The 26,963-nt window shown below is 43.2% G+C and overlaps 1 protein-coding gene across 16 annotated transcripts in view; it reads right to left on the bottom strand.

The window, feature by feature from the left end:
* Window positions 1–26,963, bottom strand: part of LOC129045780 (uncharacterized) — a 202,396-nt gene that overhangs the window by 5,061 nt on the left and 170,372 nt on the right. For 5 of the 16 annotated variants that reach the window (XR_010411443.1, XR_010411442.1, XR_010411444.1 and 2 more), the window contains 2 exons: window positions 7,378–13,247; window positions 4,769–4,890 (listed from right to left, as the gene is read on the bottom strand). The exons of 4 other annotated variants lie outside the window; for them this stretch is intronic. Coding sequence is in view for 2 of the 12 variants with exons in the window: in XM_064590894.1 (XP_064446964.1) it covers window positions 4,814–4,890; window positions 5,255–5,381; window positions 13,099–13,247 (353 nt within the window). In the remaining 10 variants the exon portion in view is untranslated. Of the gene's footprint in view, window positions 1–4,764; window positions 4,891–5,254; window positions 5,382–7,377; window positions 13,248–26,963 lie in introns of those variants that run through there. 7 more of the 16 variants (XR_010411449.1, XR_010411447.1, XR_010411450.1 and 4 more) reach the window with 3 other exon arrangements.

Raw genomic sequence — 26,963 nt, 5'->3', positions numbered from 1 at the left:
GCTTTGATTTCCTTGTATCTTATAAAAGGAGAGATTATGGTTTTTGTGACAACTAAAATATCTAATTCACAACTGTGACCGGCACATAGTAAGTACTCAGTAAATGTGAGTTTATTATTACGCATCGCATCAACCTCCTTGTTTTTAATATAGAGCCAAAGAGGCCCAAAAAGCTTAAGTGATTTCAACTTTCATTAACAAATTAGGATGAAGCTTTTGCTCTGGAGCAGACATTAACTAGTTGATGGCTAGAGTCCTGCTGATTTCTATTCTAGTATGATGTTCACCGCACTCACTGCCACTTTGGGTTTTCAACAGGTTTTTGATATTCCGAACAGTTCCATAGGTGGCCTGGGTAGCAGTAATCCCCAAACTATCTTCTTTCTTCATTTGTCTTCTTGGTCTGGAAGGCCCTGGAGTGTGGACTGAAGGCAAGGAGCCCTGAGCTGAGGCACAGTTGCTGCAGAACTGGCTGGCGGGGGGCCTGGCATGCAAGTCAGGGGCGCTCTTGCCGTCCGGGGCTTGGGATGGCTCTCCCCAGGCACCCGTGTCCAGCCCCAGCCGGAGACTGGAGACCGTTTACCTGGCTGAAGTGAGTGTTGTTGGCATCTCCATGACCGAGGACGGTAGGGAACCCGGTTAGCCTGGGCTGTGGGGCAGGGGCGTCGGTCTGCTGCTGACCCTCCTGCCCCATTAGACAGCTCTTTACTGCAAAGCCTTTGTGCCCAGAGAACTCTCTGGCTCTGAGCTTTGGTACTTTTATTTGGGGCAGCCTCGCCCCAGTCTTCAAGTTTCAGGTAAGGCATCTGGTGTATAACTAAGGGAGAAGCAGAAGTAGTAAAAACCTTTTCTTGCTTGTGTGAAGCCAGGTATGTGCAAATAAACAATGAAGAAGTACAAATGACTTCACGAGAGGAATCGTACAAACTCCCAGGGGACTAGTCCCCATCTTTACAAACAAAGACTTGCCTAACATTTCACTACTTTGTTTTCCTCTTCATTCAGAATGCAAATTTATGGGGGCACCTGGGTGGCTCAGTTGGTTAAGCGACTGCCTTCGGCTCAGGTCACGATCCTGGAGTCCCGGGATCGAGTCCCGCATCGGGATCCCTGCTCAGCAGGGAGCCTGCTTCTCCCTCTGACCCTCCCCCCTCTCATGTGCTCTCTCATTCTCTCTCTCTCAAATAAATAAATAAAATCTTAAAAAAAAAAAAGAATGCAAATTTATGCTCATCGGTGGCAATGTAAGGGGTACATTCCCCTAAAAATGATTGCAAATGTTTGTCTCATTGCAAAGTATTTCAATGTCATCAAATGATTCTTCCTTCAACGAGAGCTCCTGCATGTGAAGCCTGTGTGTGCAGAAAACCCAGAAATGTTGAAAATAGACCTTCTTAGACAGGCTAGCCCAGGGGAATTCACTGCTCCAGTTACAGTGTTTTTGGATTGCTCAGGATAAACGGTTCCAAACTGAGGAATGCGCAAAATGGGAGAAGCTGTGATCTTTTGTCTTTACACAGGGAATGAGGAATTAGTCATACTGACTTTCCAATGCATTGAGTTATGGAAGTGGACAAAATTCCATTTTTTAAATGTTATTTTATCAGAGTAATACATGCACATGGTTTCAGGAGTTGAATGGGACCCATGAGCTCACTGTTGAGGATATAGTTCTCTCATACACATCCATTTCGCTCTCCAGCAGCATGGAATTTCTGCTCTTTCAAGCTTTTTGTTCTTGAACGAGGCCCATGTTTCTAAAGAATATGCTTATGCTGCTACTGTTCATCAATTTTAGACATTACAGTAGATGAAGATTTAGCTCAACTACCTTCCGCTTCATCCTGCAATACGTTTCTACCAAAAAACAGTTTATGTTCTGTTTTCATTATTCTGAATGCAAATGTCCTTCATTGGGGAGCTTAGAGGTGTGATTCTCTTTTCTGTAAATGTTTATTGTTGCTGTTTCCTGGGCTCTGTTTCCCACAGCAGCTGGGACGTTTTCCACCAGGCACACGCTTCCCTTACTTAGTTAGGCCGATGACCAGCATTCACCAGCCTTGTGGTCAATAGATGTTTCCACGAACAGCACCTCCCCAGGCAGCGAGTTTATCTAGATCCGTTCCCTCTGGCTTCTGCCGGACCTCACTGAGCAGCAAAATGTGAGGCCCCGCCCTGGCCTAAGATTCCTAAGTAGGATTTAGAGATGGAGGAGAGAGAACAACATAAATAAAGGCGAGAGGCAATCGTGAGTATGGCATCGTCTAGAAAGGCTTTTCTGAGACCTTTAGATGCCACCTGCTATAAAATCTTACTATAATGTGGATGTGGATACCAAGTCAAGGAATGGGGTTAGAATCACTGAGGGTTTTCTGTTCTCTTCATAAATATGACATGGGCGTCTGGACAGCCTAAACATCGATTTCATTCCGAAATGGATTATTTGGTTTACGAAACCTGGAATCTCTCACCCCGTGTTTTACCATCAGGCCCCTTATGAATGTGTCTTCCTCTTCCTCCTTCCCGCGTCACTGCTGAGAAAAGATAAGCAGGTGCCTGCGGTTGCGATCCAGCCTCTGTGCTGACCCCTGGGCCCGAGCGCAAAGGGACCCAAACCCACGCAACCACACACAGCCATCACGCACCTGCACACATCCTCAGAAGGACCGAGCACGCAGCGACGTGTGCACGCGCATTGATCCTCTCTGGGTTTTCACTTAATTCTTTCTGATTCTTTTAAAGCCTTTTTCCCAAGGAGAGAGAGAAACCAAGAAATAGACTCTTTACTATAGAGAACAGACGGATGGTTCCCAGGGAGAAGTGGGTGGAGGGATGGGGGAAATGAGTGACAGGAATTAAAGAGTAATCATGATGGGGAAAAAAAAAAAAGAAAAAGAAATAGGAAAGGCAATAATGAATGGAGGAACTGGTAGGGAAGAGATGACAGGAAGCTCAAAAACCATCCCTGTTGCATTTTTGCTTTCAAACCCAGGATGTAGAAAAACATATTTATAATAACCAGTGTAAGTTACTGGAGATCATAAGCCAAGGACGTGAAAAGAAAAATGCTGGTAAGTCATTTTAATAAAAACAGAATTTCTCTGTTTCAGTTCCCCTGTTAATGTCCCTGCGAGGGATAGGAATCACTGAAGAGATTTGTAGAGCAGTCAGTCTTCTCATGGCCAGTGGAGACTCCTGAACTTTCTCCCAGGCTCGTCACTGGTATTTAGTCTAGTACAACATGAATTGAGATTTTTCTTTCTGAAACTTTCATTTTAAAAGGCATGAATTCCAAGCAGGAAAAGCAAAGTCTAGACGTGCATTCAAATCATGTGTAAAAGAATAAGAAATGTTTAACTAGTCATCGTCATTAATATATGTAGAGAGAGAATTTGTGGTCTACGGAGGATCCAAAGATCAAAAAATTGTCAGTGAATGTTTAGCTTTGTTCTTAGGAGAAGCTGACATTATAAACATGGGGTCCACTTAGCAGGTGTATCCCCAACCTGCAGATGGCTGAAAATATCAACCTGAAGCATAGGCCTTCCTCGGACTCCCCATTTGCCAAGAACACAGCTGATTAGAATCAGGTTTTCCATGTAGAGTTTCCTATAGGGAGCAAATATTTGATCAACTGGCATAAACATCCCAGTCAGCCCGGCCGTTTTGGTTCTCCTTGTAAATGAACTGGTCTTTGGTTTGTACGACCACTTACTTGAGAGGTGGGTTTGCATGAGGCTGACCACCAGAGAGCTGCTGTGTTCTGGTGCTCTCTCAAAATCAAATTAATGGACCTGCACATTTGAGGGGGTCCCTGCACACCTTTCTGCCTACAGGCCTACTCCCGCCATTTTCAGAGCCCAGGGTAAAGGTACAAAACTCAAGCCTGTGTCTTATTCCCCTCTTCTGCCCCCTGACAGCTCTAGTCTTCGATGTGAGCATCCATGAGGACCCCTCAGCCCTCAAGTCCAAGTTCTGCCCCAGTTCCTGCCTGCCCAATAGCTACTCCTTGGCCATCTTGCAGGCCTAGGGGTGTGCATAGGGCAATGGCTACCTTTGTGAGGACAGACCCAAGACAGAAGTCCGGGCAGGATCTGGTACTTGCTATAGGCCATTTCATGAGGGTGATCTAGGGGTGAGGGGCTGACTGCAGGGTGGACATGTCTCCTCGCTATGTTGAGAGAGTTTTGCCAGAGGAAGGGCCTAGCGTGGGGGACCTACCTGCCCAGTTCTAAGGGAGATAGTGCCCATGTGACTGTCCTTTTCCCACTCTGAGGACATTCAGGAGTGACCATATTACTTCATCAGATGATCCCTCTATCTCAGCTGGCTAAAACTACAATACTTCTTACTAGAATGTAATCTGCCAAATTGTGGCCTAAGGAGGATCTGACTCAGGCCTGTGGACCATAAGCAAAGCCATATCTTGTTTGAAATCACTCTCTAGAGAACTAGAAGAAACTTTGGGATTTTCTATTAATATTTATAGCGGTTCCTCAGGCAATTGGACTGAATTCTGAGCTATGTAGAAATGCAGTCTGGGGTCACAGCCTCATCTGTCTTAATTACAGGGTCAAGGACAGAGAAGACTTCATTTAACTGCTAATGGAAGTCCTTAATCTGACTGAACGTGAACAATTTGGCCCAGAGAAATTAGCACCTGGTGTCAGCCAATGACATTCAGATAGTTTTAAAATAATCTAATCTTCCAGAGCTCCGTGCTTGGTTGATGGAAAAGAGAATTGGAAAGGAATGACGTGGAACTTACTTGCTTATAAATATGCTTTGGGGCAGAACCATTGCAAGAGTGATCTCATTTTGTTCCAAGAGATTTCACTGCTGTTTCACAAACACTCCATCCGGTCTTGCTAATAGAACAAAGCCGCAGAGCTGCATTAAGAGAGGGGCAGAAGTGGATTTTAATCTACTCAGCCAGCTGGTCTGTCATCTACATTATATGGGGGGAGGAGGGAGAGAAAAACATAAGACATAATGTGACACACAGAGCGCTGTGATGTGATGACCGGATAGAGGAGGCCTTAAAGGTAAATGGATGGGGAATCTATCTTTACAAAGTTCGGGTGGGATGAAATCGAAATGGCTGAAGCACTGTGGGCAAGAGGAAGACCGGCCTCCGTGGCTGTTCATTTAATTTTATTTCTGGTCAATCATTCATTGAGCAAATATCGAAGGACCGGCCAAGTGCAAGGCACTGTTTAACAAGTGACCATTTCTAAAGATCTTTTTCCTTCACCTTCTCTTCTATCATTTCTTAACTCCATCTTCAGCTGCATCCCCGGGGAGGTAGTGTCACATAATAATGAGCCACACGAGGCCTTGTAACCAGGCTCTTTCGCATCTCGGAGCCTCGGAGTCCCCATCTGCAAAGCAGGGATGATCATAGTGCTTGGCTTACACCAGCGGCTCAACACACACTGAACTCCCAGTAAGTGTTCAGTATGAATGATGGTATGAAAAAGATAATAATAATTTGCTTCACAGGCTGCTGCAGCTAAAGGAGAGCCACCTGGAGGACAAAGAGGCATTAGGCAGAAACGAAACAAGAATAATGTTTGTAACTTGTGGTGTTTTGTGTTTCTTGAGCATGAAGAAACCATCAGCATTAACTGAGTATGTACCATGCTAGGATATAAGCGAACCTTCTGATCTGTGATATTTGTTGGGGAGAAAAGAAACAGTTTTCATTTACCCTCTTACGTTCAGTGGCTGAAGCCCTGAAAAATAAACTGATAAGAGACAGATTGGCAGGAGAAAAGGGTTATTTCATATGAATATGCGGGGGGGGGGGGGGTTGTCTCACAGAAATGAAGTGATAATTCCAAAGAGGGAGTCAGACCGTAAGGCTTCTAGACCGTTTTAACGAAGTGTGATAAATGTGGAGATATGACATGACCAAAGAAAAAAGAATTTGAGTTTGTGGGAAGTTAAAATATATACAGGAAACGAATGGAAGATAAGGGTTGTTCATTTTAGTAAGGTTTGTAATGCAGATTCCTTTAGGGTGCCATCACTGGGCTGATAAGAGTCTAGCGTTGTCTCGGGTGATTAAGTCATTCTGCCCCTCCTGGCACTAGAGCGGGGCTCAGGGGGGACACCAGCACAAAAGGAAATTTACCCTCTGCTTTGAAGCAGGCAAAGGGAAGGGAGCAAGCTTTGTTTTGTGTCATTTCTCAATTGCCTTTAGTTCAAAATAATCTTTATGCCAAAGTGGCATATTTTGAACAGCATATTATTGTCTGCATCATATTATTTAATATGCCCTCACACAATACCCCATAAACTGGGTACTCTTATAATGTCCATTTTATATTGGGGTAAACAGGTTTAGAGAGGTAAAGTATTTGCCATGTTTACACAGATGGTAAGTGGTGGAGCTGGGAATCAAATCCAGGTTTCACAAGTCTAGAACCAGCAGCCTCCAATCTCCCTGAAACTCTGTGGCACCGAGGTGGCAGAGATTCTGAAACCGCCAGGATTACAAATAAATTCCAATTCTAACCATTAGAGGAGGGAGAAAACTGTTTGCTCAGGAGCTGGGCCCTGGACTCTCTTTGGTTATTGTTTAAAGGAATTCATCATATAGTGCTGGATGACAGACTTCTCTTACAGTAAGAAGGGAAGCTTGTGCTGAAATTCTGAAGTAAGCCTCCAAGTCACTTTTCACTGTGGTTCCGTAGTGACCAGTCATTCTGCCCTCCTTGGTTTGCTGGAGGCTGGAGGTGTGTCTTTGCCCTTGGCAGAGTTCTTACGCATTTAAGTGACTCCCTGTTTGTTAAGTGAGAAAATTTGGTAGATTGGTGTTCCTCTCTGTAGATGAGATAGAAACTGCTACGCATCTGGAGAAAAACAATTAGGGCCATCAAAAATCTTTAGGGTGGACTAATCAGGTTTTATTAGGTAATCAATATGTGCAAAATGAGCAAATAGAAACTAGTTGCAGAGTCCGGCCATACATAGGTATTTGTTTGTTTGTTTTTTTAACTCAACAAGTCTAAATTCACAAAGTCTAACTTCAACTCATCAAACTCCATTCTCAAGCAATTGGTTCTTTTGTTTTGACTGCAAATTTATCACAAGTGTTGATGACTTGGTTTGCTTTCCTACTCCAAGACCTCCAGAATTCAGTGACAGGTCCTTTGGTTTCCTGCTAAATGGCTCTAAATGTGTTTCCTCTTGGGGGATGGGATTCTGAAAGCATTCTGAGTTGGTGAACCATTTGCAGATTGATTCCTGGTCAAACAGGTTCAGTCCCCACTTACCCATACAGCCACAGAGGATAACATAGCTCGAGGCTGGAGCAAGTATGAGGTAAATTCAGATATTGAGGCACAGAAACATACAGGCAATTGATTTTACCTCCATACAAGAACTTGTCTCCTCAGGATAAAGTATAAGCTCCTTTACACAGGAGGAAGTCTGGTGTCGTGGTTAAGAATGCAGTCCTGGAGACCGTCTGCCTGCCACTGGACTACGACAGCCATCTTGCTACCAGGAAGAGAAGGCCTGTCTGAGTGTGAGGTCAACATGGCCAAAAGCAGAGCTTAGAGGGAGTGAGAAACCAGGTCCTGAAGATGCTGCAGGAAATCAAAATACCCCACCCCAAAATATGCCACTTTGGCAAAAGGATTATTTTGAGTTGGAGGAAAATGAGAATCAATGGATGCAGAAAGAAGCCTTCGTGGAGGGTCCATCATCTGACTAAAAGTAGAAACTTCTGAGAAATGAGGACTGTCCTCTCCTGTGGAAGTCTTATGGCAACGAAGAAGATAAAAAGTTGGCACCAAGATGGACCTACACAAACCAACCTTCCTCTGTTAGTTTTCCCTATAGGTTTATTTACCTTCCCACAATTTGCTGCCCTTGGAAGCCTAAAATCTTTTCCTTTTTCTAATCACTTCTGTACAAATTTATTCTTCTTTGTTAAGATGCTATATAAGCCCAAGTTCTAACCACCACTTTGAGTTACTTGTCACTGAGTTTCTCCTATGTACATGCATGCTGCATGTGTTGGTTTTTTTTCTTGTCAATCTGCTTTTTGTCAGTCTAATTTGTAGGGCCCCAGCCAGAGAGCATCGGAGGTAGGAGGGTACAGAGAAGAGGTTTCTTTTCCTTCCCTACAATGCTACTAGGAGCCCTGATCAAACTGAGCTTGAAGCCACAACCATTGCTAGATTTTTCAGGCATGTAAGCCAAAACATTTCTGTTTTGCCTAAACTGTCTTAGGTGGGTTTTTTCCATCATTCATATTCTGTTCTCCATCTATCAAAATGTTCCCCAATATCCAAGCCCATTCAAATGCACCTCTCCATGAAGCCTTCCTTATTCTCTGAAGTTTTCCTTATTCCATCCAGGCAGAATAGCATCTGCTTGTCTCTCTCTCCCCTTCTGTTCCCATGTAATACTCAGTTGGCACTTCTCTAAATGCCCTTACCAATTATGCGTTGGGCCATTAAATGCCTGGGGACTCTGGAGCTGGATTGCTTAGGTTGTAATCCTGGTTCAAACACCCATGTCATATCTTCCCTAATAGAATATAAGGGGCTCATGACAGAGATCTTGGCTTGAGCCCTTTTCCTGTTGTGCTACCCATCTTGCTGTCCCACCCCTGTGAACAGGGCCTATTTGTAGACCTACCTTAGAATCCATGTGTTACCCCTCTGCCTTCTTTCTCATCAGAAGACCGATATTCCCTTGGCCTACCTACTATGCTCAGACTTCAGGTCTTTGCCCGCCCTGCAAATATGTTGGAATCTCGGACTCCCTAAATCTTCTCTATTCTAATGATGCCTGATCAGGATTATGACATAAACAAACAATCTCAGTGACTGACCCCTTCTCTTTTCTGGACTCTGGAAATGTCTGGTGCTTGAAGAGATAAAGTTTGATCCAATGGTCTATCTTGACTGTAAATAATTCATTCTACTGAATTAGAAAGGAAAATCTATTCCCTGGTTACTATAAAATGTAGTTCAAAATCTGTACTGTCTTGCTTTTGCTTTTCTGAGAGGCAGTCTGAAGGGTTAACTGTTGACAAAAGCCCTTCATTCAAATGAATAGACTCTGAAGAGTTTGTAAAAGAATATTAAATCCAGATGTTCTACTAAGGATGTTGTTCTTGAGCTAATGGGAAAATAAAAACAACATAATTTAACAGAGCCAAAATGTACATGAACAGAGAACAGAAAGGATTGAAGGCTTTTAGACAATAGCCTGGGTTATGGTCCCATTTCTTCCACTTAATAAATATATGACCATGGGCAAATCACATAATTTCTCAGTGTTCCCTTCTGCATAATGGGATTAATAATAAGCTACTCTATCATTATTACACTGAGCTGGGATGATGATCAAACTGGCTGATGTACAGTTGCTTTGCTACATACATAAGGTGGTATTATTACTCTTTCCAAGTGATCCAGGGGGTGAAATCTAATTTCTTAGTGGGACTTTTACACAATATTTGGTAATGATTGGAATACAACATCCTTGAGAAACTCAAGTTTAATTCTTTGTAAAATGGCCATGTTTATTTTGTGGGTAAAGAAAGTAATGTCTGAACTTACGGAGACTATTCCTGCTACTTTCATGTTTAGATTGACAACTATAATTAGATTAGTAAACAATAATGTAATATAACTACATAATTATAATTCTTATAACAGATGAATGAAATAGAGCAGAAAAGCAAGTGGGGGTATTGAATCCAGGTTTGGATATTGGGTCAAAGATTCTTTAGGTTTGTTGCTTATATGTTGGGCTTGAGCTTACCCCATCCTACTCAGCTTTGGGTTTCTTTGCTTTAACATCATATATAACTTATTTTCAAACTCCTTACCATGGTGTGAACTTAGATTCTTAGGTGCCATGGAATTTGTCTCCCTAAAAAGTACTTCGTAGCAAGACAGCTGAGGTCTTCCCATCGATAGTCACTATGTTGACATTTGCACTGATGTTGCAAAAGCAATCTGGGTAACAGTGACATTAGCAGTAATCAAGGGAGTGACACCAAACCTTGCTACTAATCATTGATTGTATTCTTCTCCACCATTAACTTCCAATCTAGACTCTCTGAATAACTCCACATAGACAAGGCCTCACACAGAATGGTCACGTGGTATTTCTGGGATCCTGGACCACTGAGGCACTGAGCGCAGGCCTGTCAGGGAAGCCAGAACATCTGGACTCTGGTTTGGGCAATGCAGAACTCAGGAGGAACTGGGACAAACTAGAGATTAAAGGACCTTCTCCCGGTTCTGGGCTCTAACCCAGATTCTGGGCAGATTCAGCCTCTAACAATGTCTAAAATGAAACTCTGCACCAGACAGGTGGGATGGGAAAAAATGAAGTTGATTTAAAGGAAATGAGAAAATGCCAAGGGAATAATTCTGGCATACTCGAGTTTGTGGGTGGAGATGAGGATCTGCTACTACAATAATGTGTGCTGCATTTATATTCTCCCCACTTAGGGGACAGCTTATTTTATGGAAGATGTGTCATTGAAGTCTATGTCTGTGTGGCATTTCTTTTGTCCTAAAGCCAAGCTGAAGTTTATTATGCTCTGCTGAGCCACTAATGTCTTGCAGGGTGTTTTTAAGGCAATTGATGACACCACAGAAAGAGCAGGATCAGAATTTGGAAGACCTTTGGCACAGTCTTTGGAGAATGGACAAATATGAGAAGAAAGGAATCTAATAGGGAAAAAATCAATTCACTAAAAGAAGAAGAGTAAATGGGGGAGAGAAGATTGAGTTTGAACATGACATTAGCTACTTAGTCACTGGATCAGAGGACAAACAACAAACCAATAATTCCAGTCAACCCCTTGAATTCTTTTTTCTCTAAATAACACTCCTCCTCTCATTTTAAATCTACCCAGATCAGAATTTTCCTTTTGCTCCCAGAGTCCGCCCCATCCTAGTGAGCCCACTTCATTTATTCCTTCATTTGGAAAATATTTTTTGAATCCTTCCTAGTGCCAGCCATCATATATATAAAGAAAACACCATGCAATCCTTACCGTAACAACAAAAACAATCCCAGTGAAATCTATTTCCTTCTTGTTCTAGGCGCACAGCTAGATGAAAATAGGCTAAGAGAAGATTAAATAAGTTGCCTAAGGTTATACAGCTAGTAAAATTGCAGAGGGGGATTTAAACTTAGGGTAGGGCAAGGTTCAAATGTAGATGACAGGCTCAAAAACAGACCGTTAGCTGACCATTCCCTGTATCTGAATTTTCAGAAAGGACTTCACTAGAAGGGAAATCCCTAAGGCCTGGCAACCTTCCCCGAGGTTAAGTAGGGCCAGGTGACAGTCTAGGCCAGTAGAATGTGGGTGGGAGTGATATATATCACTTCCTGGCCTGACCCCTAAAAATCTCTCACAATCCCCTAATGGGCTGTATTTTTCCTCATCTATCAGCCAAATGCTAATGAACCAGTAGAAGATTCAGAGGACGTAGCAGCTGAGGAAATCACAGGATGGAAGAACCTGGGACCCTGAATGACTGTGTGAAGTAAATCAACCCCAACTAACTCCCATTGGACCAGACATGAGGGCAACAAACCTACCCTTATTATTTTAAGCCACTGTGAGAGTTGAGGCTTATTTGTTTCAGGAGTTAGACTACCATGACTAATACATGTGTCCTTAAATAAAGTCCATAGTCCAGTAGGGAAGAGGGGAATATAAAAATATCACACCCCATAATAAATACTTCCCTCGGATACCTCATGGGATTTGTGAACTCTTTTTGGTATCAGATTCATAGAATTACAGCCCTAAAAGAAAGCATGACGGATCCTCCTAAATGTGATACTGGAAATAGGAATAAAACACACAAGTGTTCTAGGGGCCAGGCTTCATATGCACGAGTGTGAGAATTTATGAGAAGCCACCAAATGTGAGATAATAGGGCAACACAGGAAGTGGGTCCAAGCTAGAAAATGACATGCCAAAAAGCAATCATATTGACTCCTAAAGACCTTATTGGCTAAATAATAAATGTCTACTGGTCAATTTGCCTATGGAAGCCACAGTTACCATGTGAGAGATTTCACTTAGATGTCTGTAGATGGCCCATTCTAGCTCTGATTGTCAAGAAGTTCTTGGGTGTATGTTTCTCATCTGTTGTTCCTGGGGAATATCACCTGAAGGAAAACCTTCCAGTCCAAGATGCTGTTTCTGGATCTTCGTGCTTTATTCCTTCGAGACCTAAAAGTTTTGATTTCCAAGAGTCCAAACTATTAACTTAATACATAATTATTGACAGGATCAGCTATATAATTTGTGAGGCCCTTTGCAAAATGAAAATGTATGGTCTCCATTCAAAAAGCAGGGGAAAATATGATTAAAGATACTAAAATACCAGGGGCACCTGGGTGGCTCAGTGAGTTCAGCCTCCGACTCTTGATTTCGGCTCAGGTCATGGTCTCAGGGTCTCGAAAATGGAGCCCCTAGTGGAGCCCTGCATCAGTGTCCATGCTCAGTGGGGAGTTTGCTTCTCTCTCTCTCTTCCTCTGCTCCTCCTCTCACTCTCTCTCTCTAATATAAATAAATCTTTAAAAATAAAATAATTGTTAAAAAATGATACTAAAATATTAACCTTTTTCTTTTGTGGTTTCTCTCCTGATCTGTCATGGTGTTTTATTCAATGTGTATTTAATATTGTTAATTGCATTTAAACTCATCTGATTTAATTTAATTTTGCTATTTAATGTCATGCTCCCTTGGGTACAGGGATGCGCCTGGGGAAATGTGATCTCTGTAGGCACCTCGGGCCCCATTCTGGACTCACTGTGTAGCACTGCACCTGATATATTGGGGACCAGCAAGTCCTCCAAAGGCACTGCAGCCTTCGCACCAGGATGCACTTGGCTCCTACATCAGGTGTGAGTGAAAGGCTTGCCGCGGTGGAGTCGCCCACTAAATGCACTCGTGGAGCTACCCGTCCAAGGTGGCACAGCTGCTGCCATGCCCTTTGGGGAGATGCTGCTGGGCACAGGTACCCCTCTTCAACCTTTTGGCATCCATGCCCAGACCCCAGCCAGAGTCACAATCCCCCTACCCAGACCACCTACCTTGCTTGCCACCCAGAGCACTATAGGTGGGGAGTGGGCAGCCAAGAACCCAGAGAGGCAGGAGGCACAGAGGTGGTGGGAAGTGGGACCACATGTGAGCAGAGGCTTAAAGTGTCCTGCCCATGCTCCACTGTCCCAACAGACTCCATCTACAAAACACAGATTCAAAGATAGGATCACCAAGAATTTCAAGATGGTGACTACAGAGCATTAACACCAAGTGTGGAGTCCTTCTGAGTGGGGGCCCCATGCCACTGCCCATGAAGCCAACTTTGATCATGGATCATCTACCCCACCTGCTAAGCACCAGGGATAAAAATAGACCAATTCCCTACCCTGATAGAGTTTCCATTTTAATCCAGTCCTTACTGAAATGCAGATGAGCGTGGGAGGGGTCACACCTCAGTGAACTGTTTAATCATAGGGAAGGTTAGCAAATGGTCAACTTTTGAGCCCTTCGTGAAGATTTCAACTTTGCAAAGCCCTCGGTTTGGACCCTGCTCTTCCATTTTCACTGGCGTGCAATTTACTCAATACTCAATACATTGGGCAATTTACTCAACACTCTTTAAGCCAGTTTCCTCATCTGTAGAATGGGAATGGATAATAGTATCCATTTCTATAGGCAAAGAGCCTAGAGGGGCACGTGCTCATGTTCATTATTCCTGTTTTCTAGTAGTAGGAGTGATAGTAGTGCTACCATTGGCTTGAGCTCAAATGACCTGAAATAAAGTGCATGAAATTGGAGGAATGACAGCAGGGAAAAGGAGACTATTCAGGTGGAGGAAGCATCTCTCTCTTTGCAGCTAAATGACCCAACTTTGGGTTATTTTTCCTTATTTAATGCCAGCTGAATTAGATTGTCTCCCTTTTCTCTTCACTAAATTGACTGAATGATTTGGTGCTGCGTGAAAAAGAATCTAACAGAACAGCTTTCTTTTATTTTCATTAAAGAAAACTTGTTTTAAAGTTAAGTGAAGCACAGTTTATTCCTGATTTCTAGAGGCAAGGAAATGATCATGTGTCATGGACTTTTCACTATCCTATGAGTCATGAAATTTGGCATTTATGTTCACTTGTACCATTGGCCTGTTAAGTGCATTCTCTTTAATCTCTGGAGAATTGTAGTGGTAACACTTGTCACATTCCCTACTGAAGTATTTTGAGGATTAGGTCAAATTCTTAAAATACTAGCAATTTAATGAAAGGCATTTGCTTAAAGAGGAGAAAAACCAATGCAGGAATTCTGTTTCCTACTTTTAAAAAGAATCCAGGAATTGTTTGAAATACAGTTGGATTTCTACACATCTTGATTGTGCCCTTCCAGAAAAGCATTCATAAGTCTGGAATTTCCCAGGGTGCTTTGCCTGGAATTAGTGTTGAATTACCAGAAAATCAATATGACACGTAGTATCCATTTATGTAGATAGTAATTCAACACACACACACACACACACACACACACACACATCTCATTGTGGAGCTCCAATTCAGGAGAAAAAGGAGTATCCTAACCAGAGATGGAAAGGATTCATTTCACAAGTTGTTCTATGTAATCATCTCCAGTTGGAAATATAATATGATAAAACACAATTTCTATAGTTTTTATACTCATCCTGAAAAATAGATTCTGTATTTTTTTCAAGGTTTAAAAATTTTATTTTAGATTTTCATTCATCATGTTATTCCCTTAAGTTCTGCCTAGTATACCATGAATATGAACTGCACCTGATCTAAATCATCCCCATTTTTTCCCTCCATCTTCCTTTCTCCTACTCCGTGTGTGTGTGTGTGTGTGATTTCAGCAATTTTCCTCTAACAGAAGTCTGAGCTCCTTTCTGAGAGCGTGGGTGAAGTCTCCACAAATCTGGTCAGGAACCACTCCATACTGTGTATGAGGATTTTCTTCCCTGGGTCTGCATGTTTCCACGCTGTCAGAAGTCCTTTTCGTGGCTGGCTGAAAGCCCAAGATATCTAGACCATCTTAAAATAAATCATTTCCATCTCTGGTTAGTACACTCTCTGAAGATGCATGTGCTAGGAAGAGATCACAGGGTTAAAAACTCAAAGAGCTAGAGGAAGGGGAGAGAACGAGAAGGGAGCCTGGGAAGAATGAATAGAAAACATTTGGTTCTTCATCTGGACTGAGTTAATCACTGTACCTTCAACGAGAGCCTCAAGAGACCCCAGGAGAATTCCTGGACTCTCTCAGGAAACAGATTATTCCATCTGAGTGAAATCTTTCTTGGAAAATAAGTTACACAGAGAGAGAGAGAGAGGGAGAGAAAAGAATTCTTCAGGCTCCCATATGTCTCTTTCAAATGATTTATCCTCTCTCTGGAATACTTGAGCTTCTTCATGCCTTGGGTTTATTTTGTTTAAAAGAAAATTCAAGCGACTATCTGGAATTCTGCGACCTAGATTCTGCCCAATTTGGATTCCTTCAGAAATGAAATAGGTAGTAATTATCAGGCACCATACTAGAATGCTCTGATTTTTTCAAGGGAAAATGAAGAAGTGACTCAGTATCTCTTAATTTAAATTACCTCCAGTGTTAAACAAGGCTTACAAAATCCACTGATATTTGTCAAGAAGGTTCAGAGTGCCCAGGAGTAAGCTAGCACATTCTGTTGTGTCTGTTTAGGGCCAGTTACAATATTTATGGCCTGCCTTCCACATTCGACAGAAATACCTATAAGTTCTGTGTATGTGCATACGGAGGAATACTTAGATGCCCTGTACTAATAGTTCTGTCCACCCTTGAAGGCCTTTATGGGGCTCCTCATTGCTAACTACTCCTCAAGAGAGGAAAACAGGAGGCCAGGAGATGGCTGGGAAGAGAGGCTAACATGTATTTGGAGGACCGCTGGGTGCCAGGTACAAAGCACAGAGGCTGAGATCGTTTGATCTCGTTTCTGCCACTTATAGATATGTGAATTCAGGTAAGTTATTTAACTCTCTAAGCCCCGATTCCTTCATCTGTAAGATAGGAATATTTATACTATTTATGTTAGATAATAGCTAACATTTTTTTGAGGGCTTTTTGTACCAGGCGCTAAGTGCTTATGTGTGCACAGAACCCTCCGAAATAGGTACTAGGGGTAGAAGCAAAAATTTAAGTAAAGTGCTTAGCAAATAAGTGTTCAACACCAGCTACTATCATTAACATAAATATTATTATATAGTGTCTTAGAGATATAACATATCTCAGTTAATTTTCTCAAAAACCCTATAAAGTTGGTATCATCCTTCCTATTTTTTGCTCATGAGGAAGCTTAAGGAAGTGAGGTCACTTGTACATGTTTACTTAGATGCTAAGAGATAGGGCAGGAGGATTCAAATTCAGGGGTCTGATTTTAAACTTGTTCTCTTTTTCCTATACTGCAAAAAAACATTTTTTCCCCAATTCATGCTATAGAAACATTGTCTTCTGCTCGTGGCTATCGGATTTTCCATTACTGTTTATGGCTCTGCCTCACACGTCTGACCTCGGTCCCAACAGCTTTATTGAGAAGAGGGATCGGCATTCCGGGGCACCGTGCCTGTGGCAGCGGGTGACGGTATTTGCACAGACAGGTTTAGGTGTTGCTGACATTATGCACCCATCTCCAACTCCTTACCCAGGGGAGCTCCTGGTACCCCCACCAGCGGCACCACCACCATCACATCGTCCTGACTAACCCCTGCTCATCTTCCAAGGCTTAGTTTGAGCGCCATGTTCGTAGGGAGGCCCGCCCTAAACACTGATCCTCTTTCATTTAGTCATTCATTCAGCAAATATTTACAAGAGCCAAGTGCCTGATGTCAGGCAGTCTTCGGAGTACAGTATTGAAACTCCCTGTCCCTGTGATGCTTTCATTCTTGTTTAGGTAAGGTTCCCCACAGCATCCTGAAATTAGCATTTATAACCTTGTGTGCTTATGGTTATTTATTTGGAAGAATTTAAATCCATACCATTCATGTTCCCCGAGATCCTGGGATCGAGTCCCCCATTGGACTCCTTGGAAGGCGGGAGCCTACTTCTCCCTCTGCCTGCCACTCCCCCTGCTTGTGCCCTCTCTCTCTCTCTGACAAATAATTAATAGATAAAATCTTAAAAAAAAAAAAGAATTTAAATCAATCCCATTCTTCCCCATTAATTTCTAAACCACACGAGATTTTCTCCATTAGTTAATGGAGCTTTGCACATAGTAGGCACTCAATAAACATTTGTTGAATGACTGACTTGCAATAGGCACATGAATTCATCTTTTTTCCGGGAAGCACTAGCAATGGGCATTCTCAGTACCGATTCCCAGGAGCTCCTAGGGTGCTGTGAGCTCAGACATCCAGCCTGGGAGAAAGACAGAAAAGGTCCATAGTCTAAAAGGGAAGGGCTCCATATTGTGACCTACTTCTTGAAAATGATCTCTCCCCTGGGGATGTGGAGACAGAGGGGTTTTCACAGAATGCTAATGCACATACAGATTGGTACAACCATTCTGGCAAGCAATCTTGCAGAATTTAGTCAAATGAAGTATACACACATCTCGTGTTCCAACAATATAGTTCCTGGGTATATGTCCCAGGGATATTCTCACACAGGTCTATGGGAAGACATATGCAATGATGTTAACTGCAACATTATTTGTGGGTGTCTGTCCATCACTGGAAAGCAAACGGGTAACGTGTTGTGGAGGCACAGGATTGGCACCTTAGGCAGTAGCCAGGAACAATGAATTAGATATACATACAGCAATATGGAATCTAGCAACACACAGCCACACTCAAGTCTAGTGGAAAAGCCGGAAAACAGAATGAGATGCTTAATGTAACCATTCATGTAAGTTAAAAATCCATGAACAGAAAACATTGCATGTTTTGCAAAAATGCTTGCAATTAAAATATCCACACTAAATACATTAAAATGACTGCCTCTAATGAAAGCAGCATGGGGGGTGTGGAGATAAATGGAAATTAATTTGTGTAATAATAGAGCTTATTACATAAATTAATTTATAAGTCAAATAAGGGAGAGGGCTTGATGGACTATTGATGTCACTGAATAGAAGATTCAAAAGCAAACAAAAAATGTTTTTCACGGACGCCTGGGTGGCTCAGTCGGTTAAGCATCTGCCTTCGGCTCAGGTCATGATCCCAGGGTCCTGGGATCGAGCCCCACGTCGGGCTCCCTGCTCCGCGGAGAGCCTGCTTCTCCCTCTGCCTGCCGCTCCCCCTGCTGTGCTCTCTCTCTCTCCCTCTCTCACAAATGAATAAATAAAATCTTTAAAACAACATGTTTTTCAGAGCATCTGCCCTGTGGCACCACTTGCCAGACTTGTCTGTCTGTTGTGTCCATTCCTGATGGCACCTGTAGGTCGTACAGCTTGCAGAGAGACTTTGATGTGTTTTAAATTTGTTTCTTCTTCTGTGATGGTCCCCCTTGCTCAGTTTTCACCGTGGAAGCCGCTTGAGGACTCTGAGTTACCCGTGAACGCTTCTGTGCCGCTTACAGAGGAATTTGGCCCAGGAAGCATCACGGCAGCTGGCTCAGCTGGTTCTGCTCCAGGAAGTCACTGTGTGAATGAGCCATCTCTGTCTTGCTGAAGATGCGGAAGCCTAGCCTGCTCAGTCATTCAGATGTGGCATCTGGGCAAGGCCCAGTCTCCCCGTCATAGAGAGATGTTGACGTGACTCCCACCTGTAGTCTGGATCTTGATGTCACGTTAGTGCAGCTATGGTTCTTGGGCTGTATCTGGAGTTTCCTGGACACAGACAGGTGTCTAACATTCCTTCGTCCAGCCCTAGCACTGTAGTTGTCCATCATGGACGTTGTTGTCCTGCCACAGTCCCTGAATCACTATTTCCAGAACTTTGGTTCTCCAGGCCACAGAGAAGCCACAGCATGGCGGTGTTCTGTCGGGCCCTCTCCGTACTGCACCAGGCAGCCAGGCTTCTCAGAGGGCCAGACTCTCCGGTGTAAAAGCTGTTGGGTTGAAATAGCCTGAGGAGCACCTAGACTCTATTTTGGGAGCTCTAAGCCCAGAGACTCAGAGTACAGCCTGGAAAAGCCAGACTGAGGGAAATGTGGGCTGGGTAGAACGGAGTACGCCGTTGTACTGAGCTAGTCTAGCTTGGGACAGAGACAGAGCCCCTTACAACGGTATCAGGAGGGCCCCATGACTCCAGGCACACATTCCCAAAGGGCCTCAAATTTTGATTTTGGATATTTTGATTTCTGATATTATCTCCAAAGATGTATACAGCCAGATAGAGTTGGAAGAGGAGGGACTTCACGATACCACTTTAAAGCCAATTATAGGCCTGCACTCCACCACCGTACTATGCTATGCTATGGGATGGTCTGTATGCAGTGCAAGCCGACTTGCCCCACGAATCCTATTTGTTATATACAATTATATATAATGTTTTTCTTGATGATAAAAGCAGTAATTTGTTACATGAAAATAGTTCTAATAGACTACACATTTTGGAACCCTCTTTAGTTATTTCTCCTTTAAAAAACACATACATGTATGCTAAGAGCTTCCAAAAAAAAATGGAAATAACCTGAACACCTCAACCTCTGAGAAGCCCATGGTAGAGGACCCAGCACAGCAGATGTCATGAAGAAAAAAGTGGTATAAAAAAAGAAAGAAAGAAAGTGGTATCAGATTTAACTAGAGGGTTAAAACTAAAGGAAGAAGATAACCAGCTCTCACTAGCTAGTTCTTGGAGAATTTTTGTTGATGTGAATTTTTTTCTAATTAAGGAAATAATAATGCATACTCTTTCCTGAAAATTCAGAAAGCACAGAGAAGTATAAAGATTAAAATTAAGCTGACACTACTCAAAAATAATTTCTGCAAAATTTGCACTGTTCAGATTTGTTCTGTGTGCATGCTTACACACACACACGCACGGACACACGCACACACGCGCACTACACACATGTCCCCCTCCTCTGTAGAATCAGAGGTCACAAAGTCTTTTCCCACTTACTAGTCTATAAACATCTCTTTTTCCATGTCTAAAAATATAGAGCCATATCATTCTAATTCATGGTGTCATACTTCTCATTGTGTAGATATGCCATAATCATTTAACAAATTCCTATTGATAAATGTTCAGGTCATTTCAAATTTATCAGTACTGTAAACTCTCTGGTAATTAACCTCCTGTTTGTTTATGGTAACACATCTATCCAACTATTTCCTTAGGGCAAATTTCTAGGAGTGGGACTTCTAAGTCAAAGACTTTTATTTTAATTTTTTTAATTTATTTTTTAATTTAAATTCAATTAGTTAACATATAATGTATTATTTGTTTCAGGAGTACAGGTCTGTGATTCATCAGTCTTATATAACACCCAGTGCTCATTACAACACATACCCTTCCCAGTGTCCATCACCATGTTACCCCATCTCTCCACACCCCTCCCCTCCAGCAAAGACTTTTTTTTTTAATTTTATTTATTTATTTGACAGAGAGACACAGTGAGAGAGGGAACACAAGCAGAGGGAGTGGGAGAGGGAGAAGCAGGCTTCCTGTGGAGCAGGGAGCCCGATGCGGGGCTCAATCTCAGGACCCTGGGATCATAACCTGAGCTGAAGGCAGACACTTAACGACTGAGCCAGCCAGGCGCCCCAGCAAAGACTTTTTATTTATTTATTTATTTTCTCAAAGATTTTATTTATTTGCCAGAGAGAGACAGCGAGACAGGGAACACAAGCAGGGGGAGTGGGAGAGGAAGAAGTAGGCTTCCAGTGGAGCAGGGAGCCCCATGCAGGGCTCGATCCCAGGACCCTGGGACCATGACCTGAGCCGAAGGCAGAGACGCTCAACATCTGAGCCACCCAGGCGTCCCTCCAGCAAAGACTTTTTAAAAAGGCTTTTCTACATGTTGCCAAATTTTTCTCCAGGAAGGTTCCTTCCTCCAGCAAGGTTGCACCAATTTACACTTCCATCCGAAGTTCCCCAAACTCTCACCAGCACTAGATACCATCAGTATCAGTGTTCTTGATCATTCCCACTCTGACGTCTGGTTCTTCTTTGGAAGCCTCGGCTCCACCACGGGCAGCTTGCCCTTTTTCAAGGGTAAGCAGGCATGGCACCTTATTATTTAGAGGGCTAGCTTTCAAGGGGACAAATCAACTTTCTCCATAAGCCAGTGAATGTTCATCCTGGTCTTCAAGGTTGAACTAAATTTTCCTTTAAACGTGTGCTTGGATTTCTGAGTTTTACTGGCAAAGATAGATTGGGCTTATTTCAAACTTGAGCAATATTCATGGCCAAGTGAAGGATCATCTGTGGTCAGGGCTGACCGAAACTGGAAAATCATTGTCAGGACACCACTCAATTGCACCCAGGTCACCATCCCTCTGATTTATCTTAATACTCAAGGTATACAAAGTTATTTATGTTCTTGAAAATCTATATTTTGTTCAGTCATACTATTTATTTTAGGCGTTTATCATTTTTTTGTTAATAATGAAACATCTCACTTAGAGCTAGCAACATTAATATGTTTCATCGGGTTTGTTTGTTTGTTTTACTAAAGTAGTAGTAAGATAATTACAGAAATTATGACATTTAATTTCCTAGAAATAATCTTATAATTTGTGTGTTTTTTTCCATTTCTGAATATTCTGAACATTACTTCCATAAATACACACACACACACACAAAACCTAAATAATTTTTTTTCTCCAGGAGTCACTGTCCTCTCAAGAATTAATTTTCTGTGCCTTATTTTATTTTTATTTATTTATTTTAAGGATTTTATTTATTTATTTGAGAGAGTGAGAGCACAGGAGCAGGGGGAGTGGGAGAGAGAGAAGCAGGCTTCCCGCAGAGCAGAGATCCTGACGTGGGCCTTGATCCCAGGACCCTGGGATCATGACCTGAGCCGAAGGCAGATGCTTAACCGACTGAGCCGCCGAGGTGCCCTTTCTGTGCATTATTTTAAAAATGGTTACAGCAGAGCTCCTAGCTTTGTCCTGCCAGCTCCTGAGATGGAGAAGACATTCGTCAGCTTGGACTTGCCCTGTGTCCCTCAAGGATGGAGTCCAGCCCAGGGCTCCACTGATCCCCATGTGACCCAGGTGCCTCTCTTTAGGCTGATTTTTGGCAATAAATTGCAAGTGCTACTGAACCTACTTGCACATTTTATGGAGTTCCTTAAAAAAGATAAAGTTATAAATGTGACCTTGCCCACCCTCGGGTGAGTCTGCTGGTTGGCTTGTAGGGCCCATGAATAGGGGGAAGAAAGGGCAAAGATGGGCTGACTACAAGTGATGGCTGAAGGAGGATAAATAGATGAGTTGGTGGTGAACCATCAGGATTATTTCCTGCACACAAGACCCAGGATTTCAAATGAGGGTGGCAGAGGCTAAGAGCATAAACTTTTGAATTAGGCAAAAATGAATCAAATCCTAGCCAGCTCTGCCATGTTCCCACTGCGTGACCTTGATCATGTTATTTTTCTTCTCTAAGCCTTAATAATATTATTTACTTTTGGATCATTTTAAGGATTAAATGAGCAAATGTATATAAAGCTCTTAGGATAGCACTCAGTGCAAAAACTTCTCAATAATGAGAATCATTACTGCTATTCATGGAGACATGAGGTCACATTTCCCATCTTTGGCATGACTCAATATTTTATGTTCGAGGCAGCGCTGGGCAAACTATAAGCCCACAGGCCAAATCCAGCCCACTCTCTGATTTTGTACAGCCTGTGAGCTCAGCATGGTTTTTACATTTATAAATGGTTGAAAAAAGATCCAAAGAAGAATAATACTTTGTGACATGTAAAAATGATATGAAATCCAAATTTCAGTGTCCAGAAACAAAATTCTGTCAGAATACAGCCACAGCAATGGTTACATATCTATGGTTACTTTCGTGCTGCAAAGGCCGACTTGTGCAGTGGCCGTAGTGACCAGAAGGCTGCAAAGCTGAAAATACCGACTCTCTGGCCTGCCCCTCCTTTAGGGAGTAGTTGAGCATGGCGCGTGTGAGGACTTCTGTCCCTGTGTGCGGCCAAGGACGGTACGGTTCTCTGTCCCCTTGCCCACGTTTTGGCTCATTCTTGCTAACGGAGCCATTTGGTCAGAGCTCTTCCCTGCAACCCAGGATTGTCCTTGGCGATGGTGTGCTAGTAAATACCTGCCAACCAGCTTTACAGAAGGGAAAGGAGCCCTGATACGTACCATTGGCTGATTTGAGGGGTTTCAATAATCACTCCAAGGCTGACTTTAAGCTACCAACATGTCATCAGCTGGCGAGCAAAGAGAGTTTTTTTTAAAGATTTATTTATTTATTTTTAGAGAAAGAGAGACAGCACAGTGAGGAGGTGCAGAGGGAGAGAGAGTTTTAAGCAGACTCCACGCTGAGCACAGAGCCCGATGCAGGGCTTGATCTCACAACCCTGAGATCATGACCTGAGTTGAAACTGAGAGTCCCCTGCTTAACTGACTGGGCCACCTAGGCCCCCCCAGCTTGCAAAATTTTTAAGACCCTAACCATTGGTTCTCGTGAGCCATGCCGGCCAGCAATAGCGCAGGGTTGCCCTTGACCTCCACTGTAGCTGCAGCCGGGAGTTCCAGGGGGCCATGTCTTTACTGCACACGGAAACTTGATTGGGTACTGAGTAACCCAGGAGGGGGCTTGACTTAGGTTTCTGTGAAGGGCTTATCCCAGAATACATGTGATTCACAAATACTGAGCATCTATGAAAGATTTGGTACAGAGGAAAGCTGACACTCATGTGAAGATAGAAAGTGCTGTGAGCAAAGTTGGCAAGTAATATGGTAAGAGATTTGGTACATTTGGTTTGATTGGAGGATCCCAGGGATGATACAAACCCTACAGATTCATCTATCTTACCTTCTTCTCCCTGATGCTGGCCTTTTTCTGAGCATGGCTGAAGAAGTGAGCCACAAGGATATCTCAGGAGAGAACTCCAGCCAAGGGAGTATAGCAAGTGCAAAGGTCCTGGGGTGATTGCCTCTTAATTTATTTCCTCCTCTGTTATTTCTGTGAGCCCTGACCCTTCAACTCAGCTTTTACTTTTGGGAAGTATTTGGTTGATTGTTTACACATTGATTAAATGTGAGCTTCTAGAGGCTAGAACTCTCTTATTTGTCTTTGTATCCCTAGCGCCTCACACAATGCTAGTTACATAGGGTGAGCAATAAACAGGGCACCTCATACAACACCTGATTAATCTAACTCCTTCTCTACGCCTGGTCTCTGTATTCTTTTCAGTAATCTGTTTAGGGTTTCTGAGAGAGACTCTTATCTTCATGAAGAAAGCACTTCCACAGTCTCATGAAACCCGTTCTCCTCTCTTTAGGCAGCCCATACCCTCCCCTTTTCAATGTTCTTACGTGTTAGGACTGAACTGTCCTCTTCACACAGCCCAGGCACAGGTGTGGGAGTTAAGACAGAAGCACGGCAAGGCTTATTAAAGAAGTGTTTGCCAACAAGTGCACAGAGCTTTAGAAGAGGCTTGAGGCTCTCTGGCAGTTTTCCACTTCCAGATCAAGTCAGAGGATGGAGGGTGGAGAAAGACAGACTGCGGTTTCCCCCTATTTGACCAGTGGGTGAAAATTCAAGAAAAGCAACCCTGGCCAATGAAACCCATCTGAAGTGTTTTCATTTAGTCCTCTTTCTTCTTCAAGGGCCAATCCGTCTCACACTCATCTTTCTCTCTTGCTCCTGCCCCACACTTCTTCTCTCTGCCCATCGATTCATCACTTTCTTGTGGTCAGTGACCTGATACAGAGACAGGCAGCCTAGAGGGTGAGTGATGTGGCATCAGGCCCAGGCTGTTGCCCCCGTCTGATCAGGGCTGCGCAGGGCCAGCTATAGTAAGAACTTATTTGGGGCAGGAAATACATTGACTCATAAAGAGTTATTTTTGCATTCCTTGTTTTTCTGATTATAGCCATATTCCAAAACATACTTGAAGCTTTAAAAAGCCTGATGCATAAAAGCCCAGAGTGTTCTGAGCGCAGGATAATTTTAGTTCAGACCACCGGTCATGTTAATGAGCAAGGGCACTTTCCACTTTAGGTTCCCATTCCTTCTCAGTTTGAATGGAAAGCAAACTTCTGATTTGCCTGTGGTTTGTGTGCTCGCTTATTTTGCTCAGAATACTCTGGAAGGCTGCTGGGTGAGGAGGTGAGCCCTTGGATAAAACAGGCAGGCCACACCAGATCAAAGATTTATTTCATTGGAGCCAGTTTCCAGTTGTTGGCTTCCTCAGGGACCCTTGAATAAGGATCCATACAGGGCCAGGAAATGTTTCTCTTCCTCTTCACTCTTCCTAAGTGTGTATGTGTGTGTATTCTTAGTGTTGGTATTATAGAGGAAGGGATCAAGAATGACTATAGATCCATCCAAGCGTTACCTAAAATTCACCATGGTTCAAGGTGGTAAATACTATATTTCATCAATTCAAAGGCATACTTTTTTCACATTTTAATATTTCAATATCAGAATGAGCCTCACAATCTACAATATACCATAGTTTAATTGGTAGTGATTAGTAATTTTCTTAGTAATACACAGAATTAACGGTGTGTGTGACAATCAATGGTGTCTTAGACTCATGGCCTATGGACTCTGACTTGGATACTTTCTCTGTGTCTGTTGCTGTCAAGGCAGACCACAGCTGTCAGAGTCTTCAAAGGTCATAAAGTCAAGGTACGGCTCCACGAAAGGCCCCTTGTACCATCTCCGGTACTGCTGGTCGAATGTTCTGCTGTGTCTCTCTACATGGTATAGCTCACAGTTATTGAGTTCTCACTAGTGTCAGGCAATATTCTGAGCACATTAGACATTTAACCTCACAATTCCGTGACGTGGGTGTTACTGTCCTGTTTCAGTCGGGGTCCAGGCACGACACAGAAACCATACTAGTTATTTAAACAGAGAAAATAGTGGGGCGCCTGGGTGGCTCAGGCAGTTAAGTGTCTGACTCTTGATCTCGGCTCAGGTCATGATCTCAGGGTCGTGGGATCAAGCCCAGCATCGGGCTCTGTGCTAGGCATGGAGCCTGCCTGGGATTCTCTCTCGCTCTCTTTCTGCCCCTCCCTCCCCTCTCTCTCTCTCTCTCTCTCTCTCTAAATATATAAATACAATAAACAGAGAAAATGGAATAGAAAGACCTGCTAACGAGGCTGGTACGAGGCTGATAATAGTAACAAAAAGGGTAAGAAGAGGAGTCTAAGGTATCAAGGCGGCCACTGCCGTAGGAAGCACGGACCACCCCTAGGCCCGGGGAACAAAGGGAAGGGGCTGGAATCATCAAACTTCAGACCTGAATGTTAGGCCTCTGCTGTGGCTGAGGCATCTGAGGGGGGCCAGGGGTGCTGGAAAAACTGCAAACTGGGTTTCGCTGCTGCTATAGGAAAGAGCCGCTTGTGGCTCGGGGAAGAAGCTTTGAGGAAAACGATGCTCTCAGGAACAGGAAGCAGGAACAAGCCCCTTCCTCCTCTTCAGCCAGTCGGCAGAGCCGAAAAGTGGCCGCAACCCCAGCATCGTGGAGCTGAGTACGGAGGGCTGGTTTGAAGAGAAAAATAGCTAAATATCCGGAACTTTGCCTTACTTTTACGTACGAAGAAACGGAGACACAAAAATATTGAAAGTAGGGAGTATATTACTCCAAATCACACAGATCTGAAGATAGAAAGCCAAGATCTGAACCCAGATCCATCTGATTCCAAACTCTACATGCTTAATGACTACACACACTTCTTTCCTAGCTGTTGTCGTCACTGTGTTTCTGTATCTCCCTTTTTCATTTATTTGGACAACAGTTATTTCTTGAGCGTCTACTCTCTGTCAGGCACTGTGCTTGGCTCTGGGGAAAATAG

This window comes from Mirounga angustirostris, unplaced genomic scaffold, assembly GCF_029215605.1.
Source record: "Mirounga angustirostris isolate CCGP_5_RB_7025 unplaced genomic scaffold, mMirAng1.0.hap1 SCAF_5, whole genome shotgun sequence".
NCBI lineage: Eukaryota > Metazoa > Chordata > Mammalia > Carnivora > Phocidae > Mirounga > Mirounga angustirostris.
The sequence above is the reverse complement of the archived record's forward strand: the minus strand, read 5'-3'. Positions and strand labels throughout refer to the sequence as shown.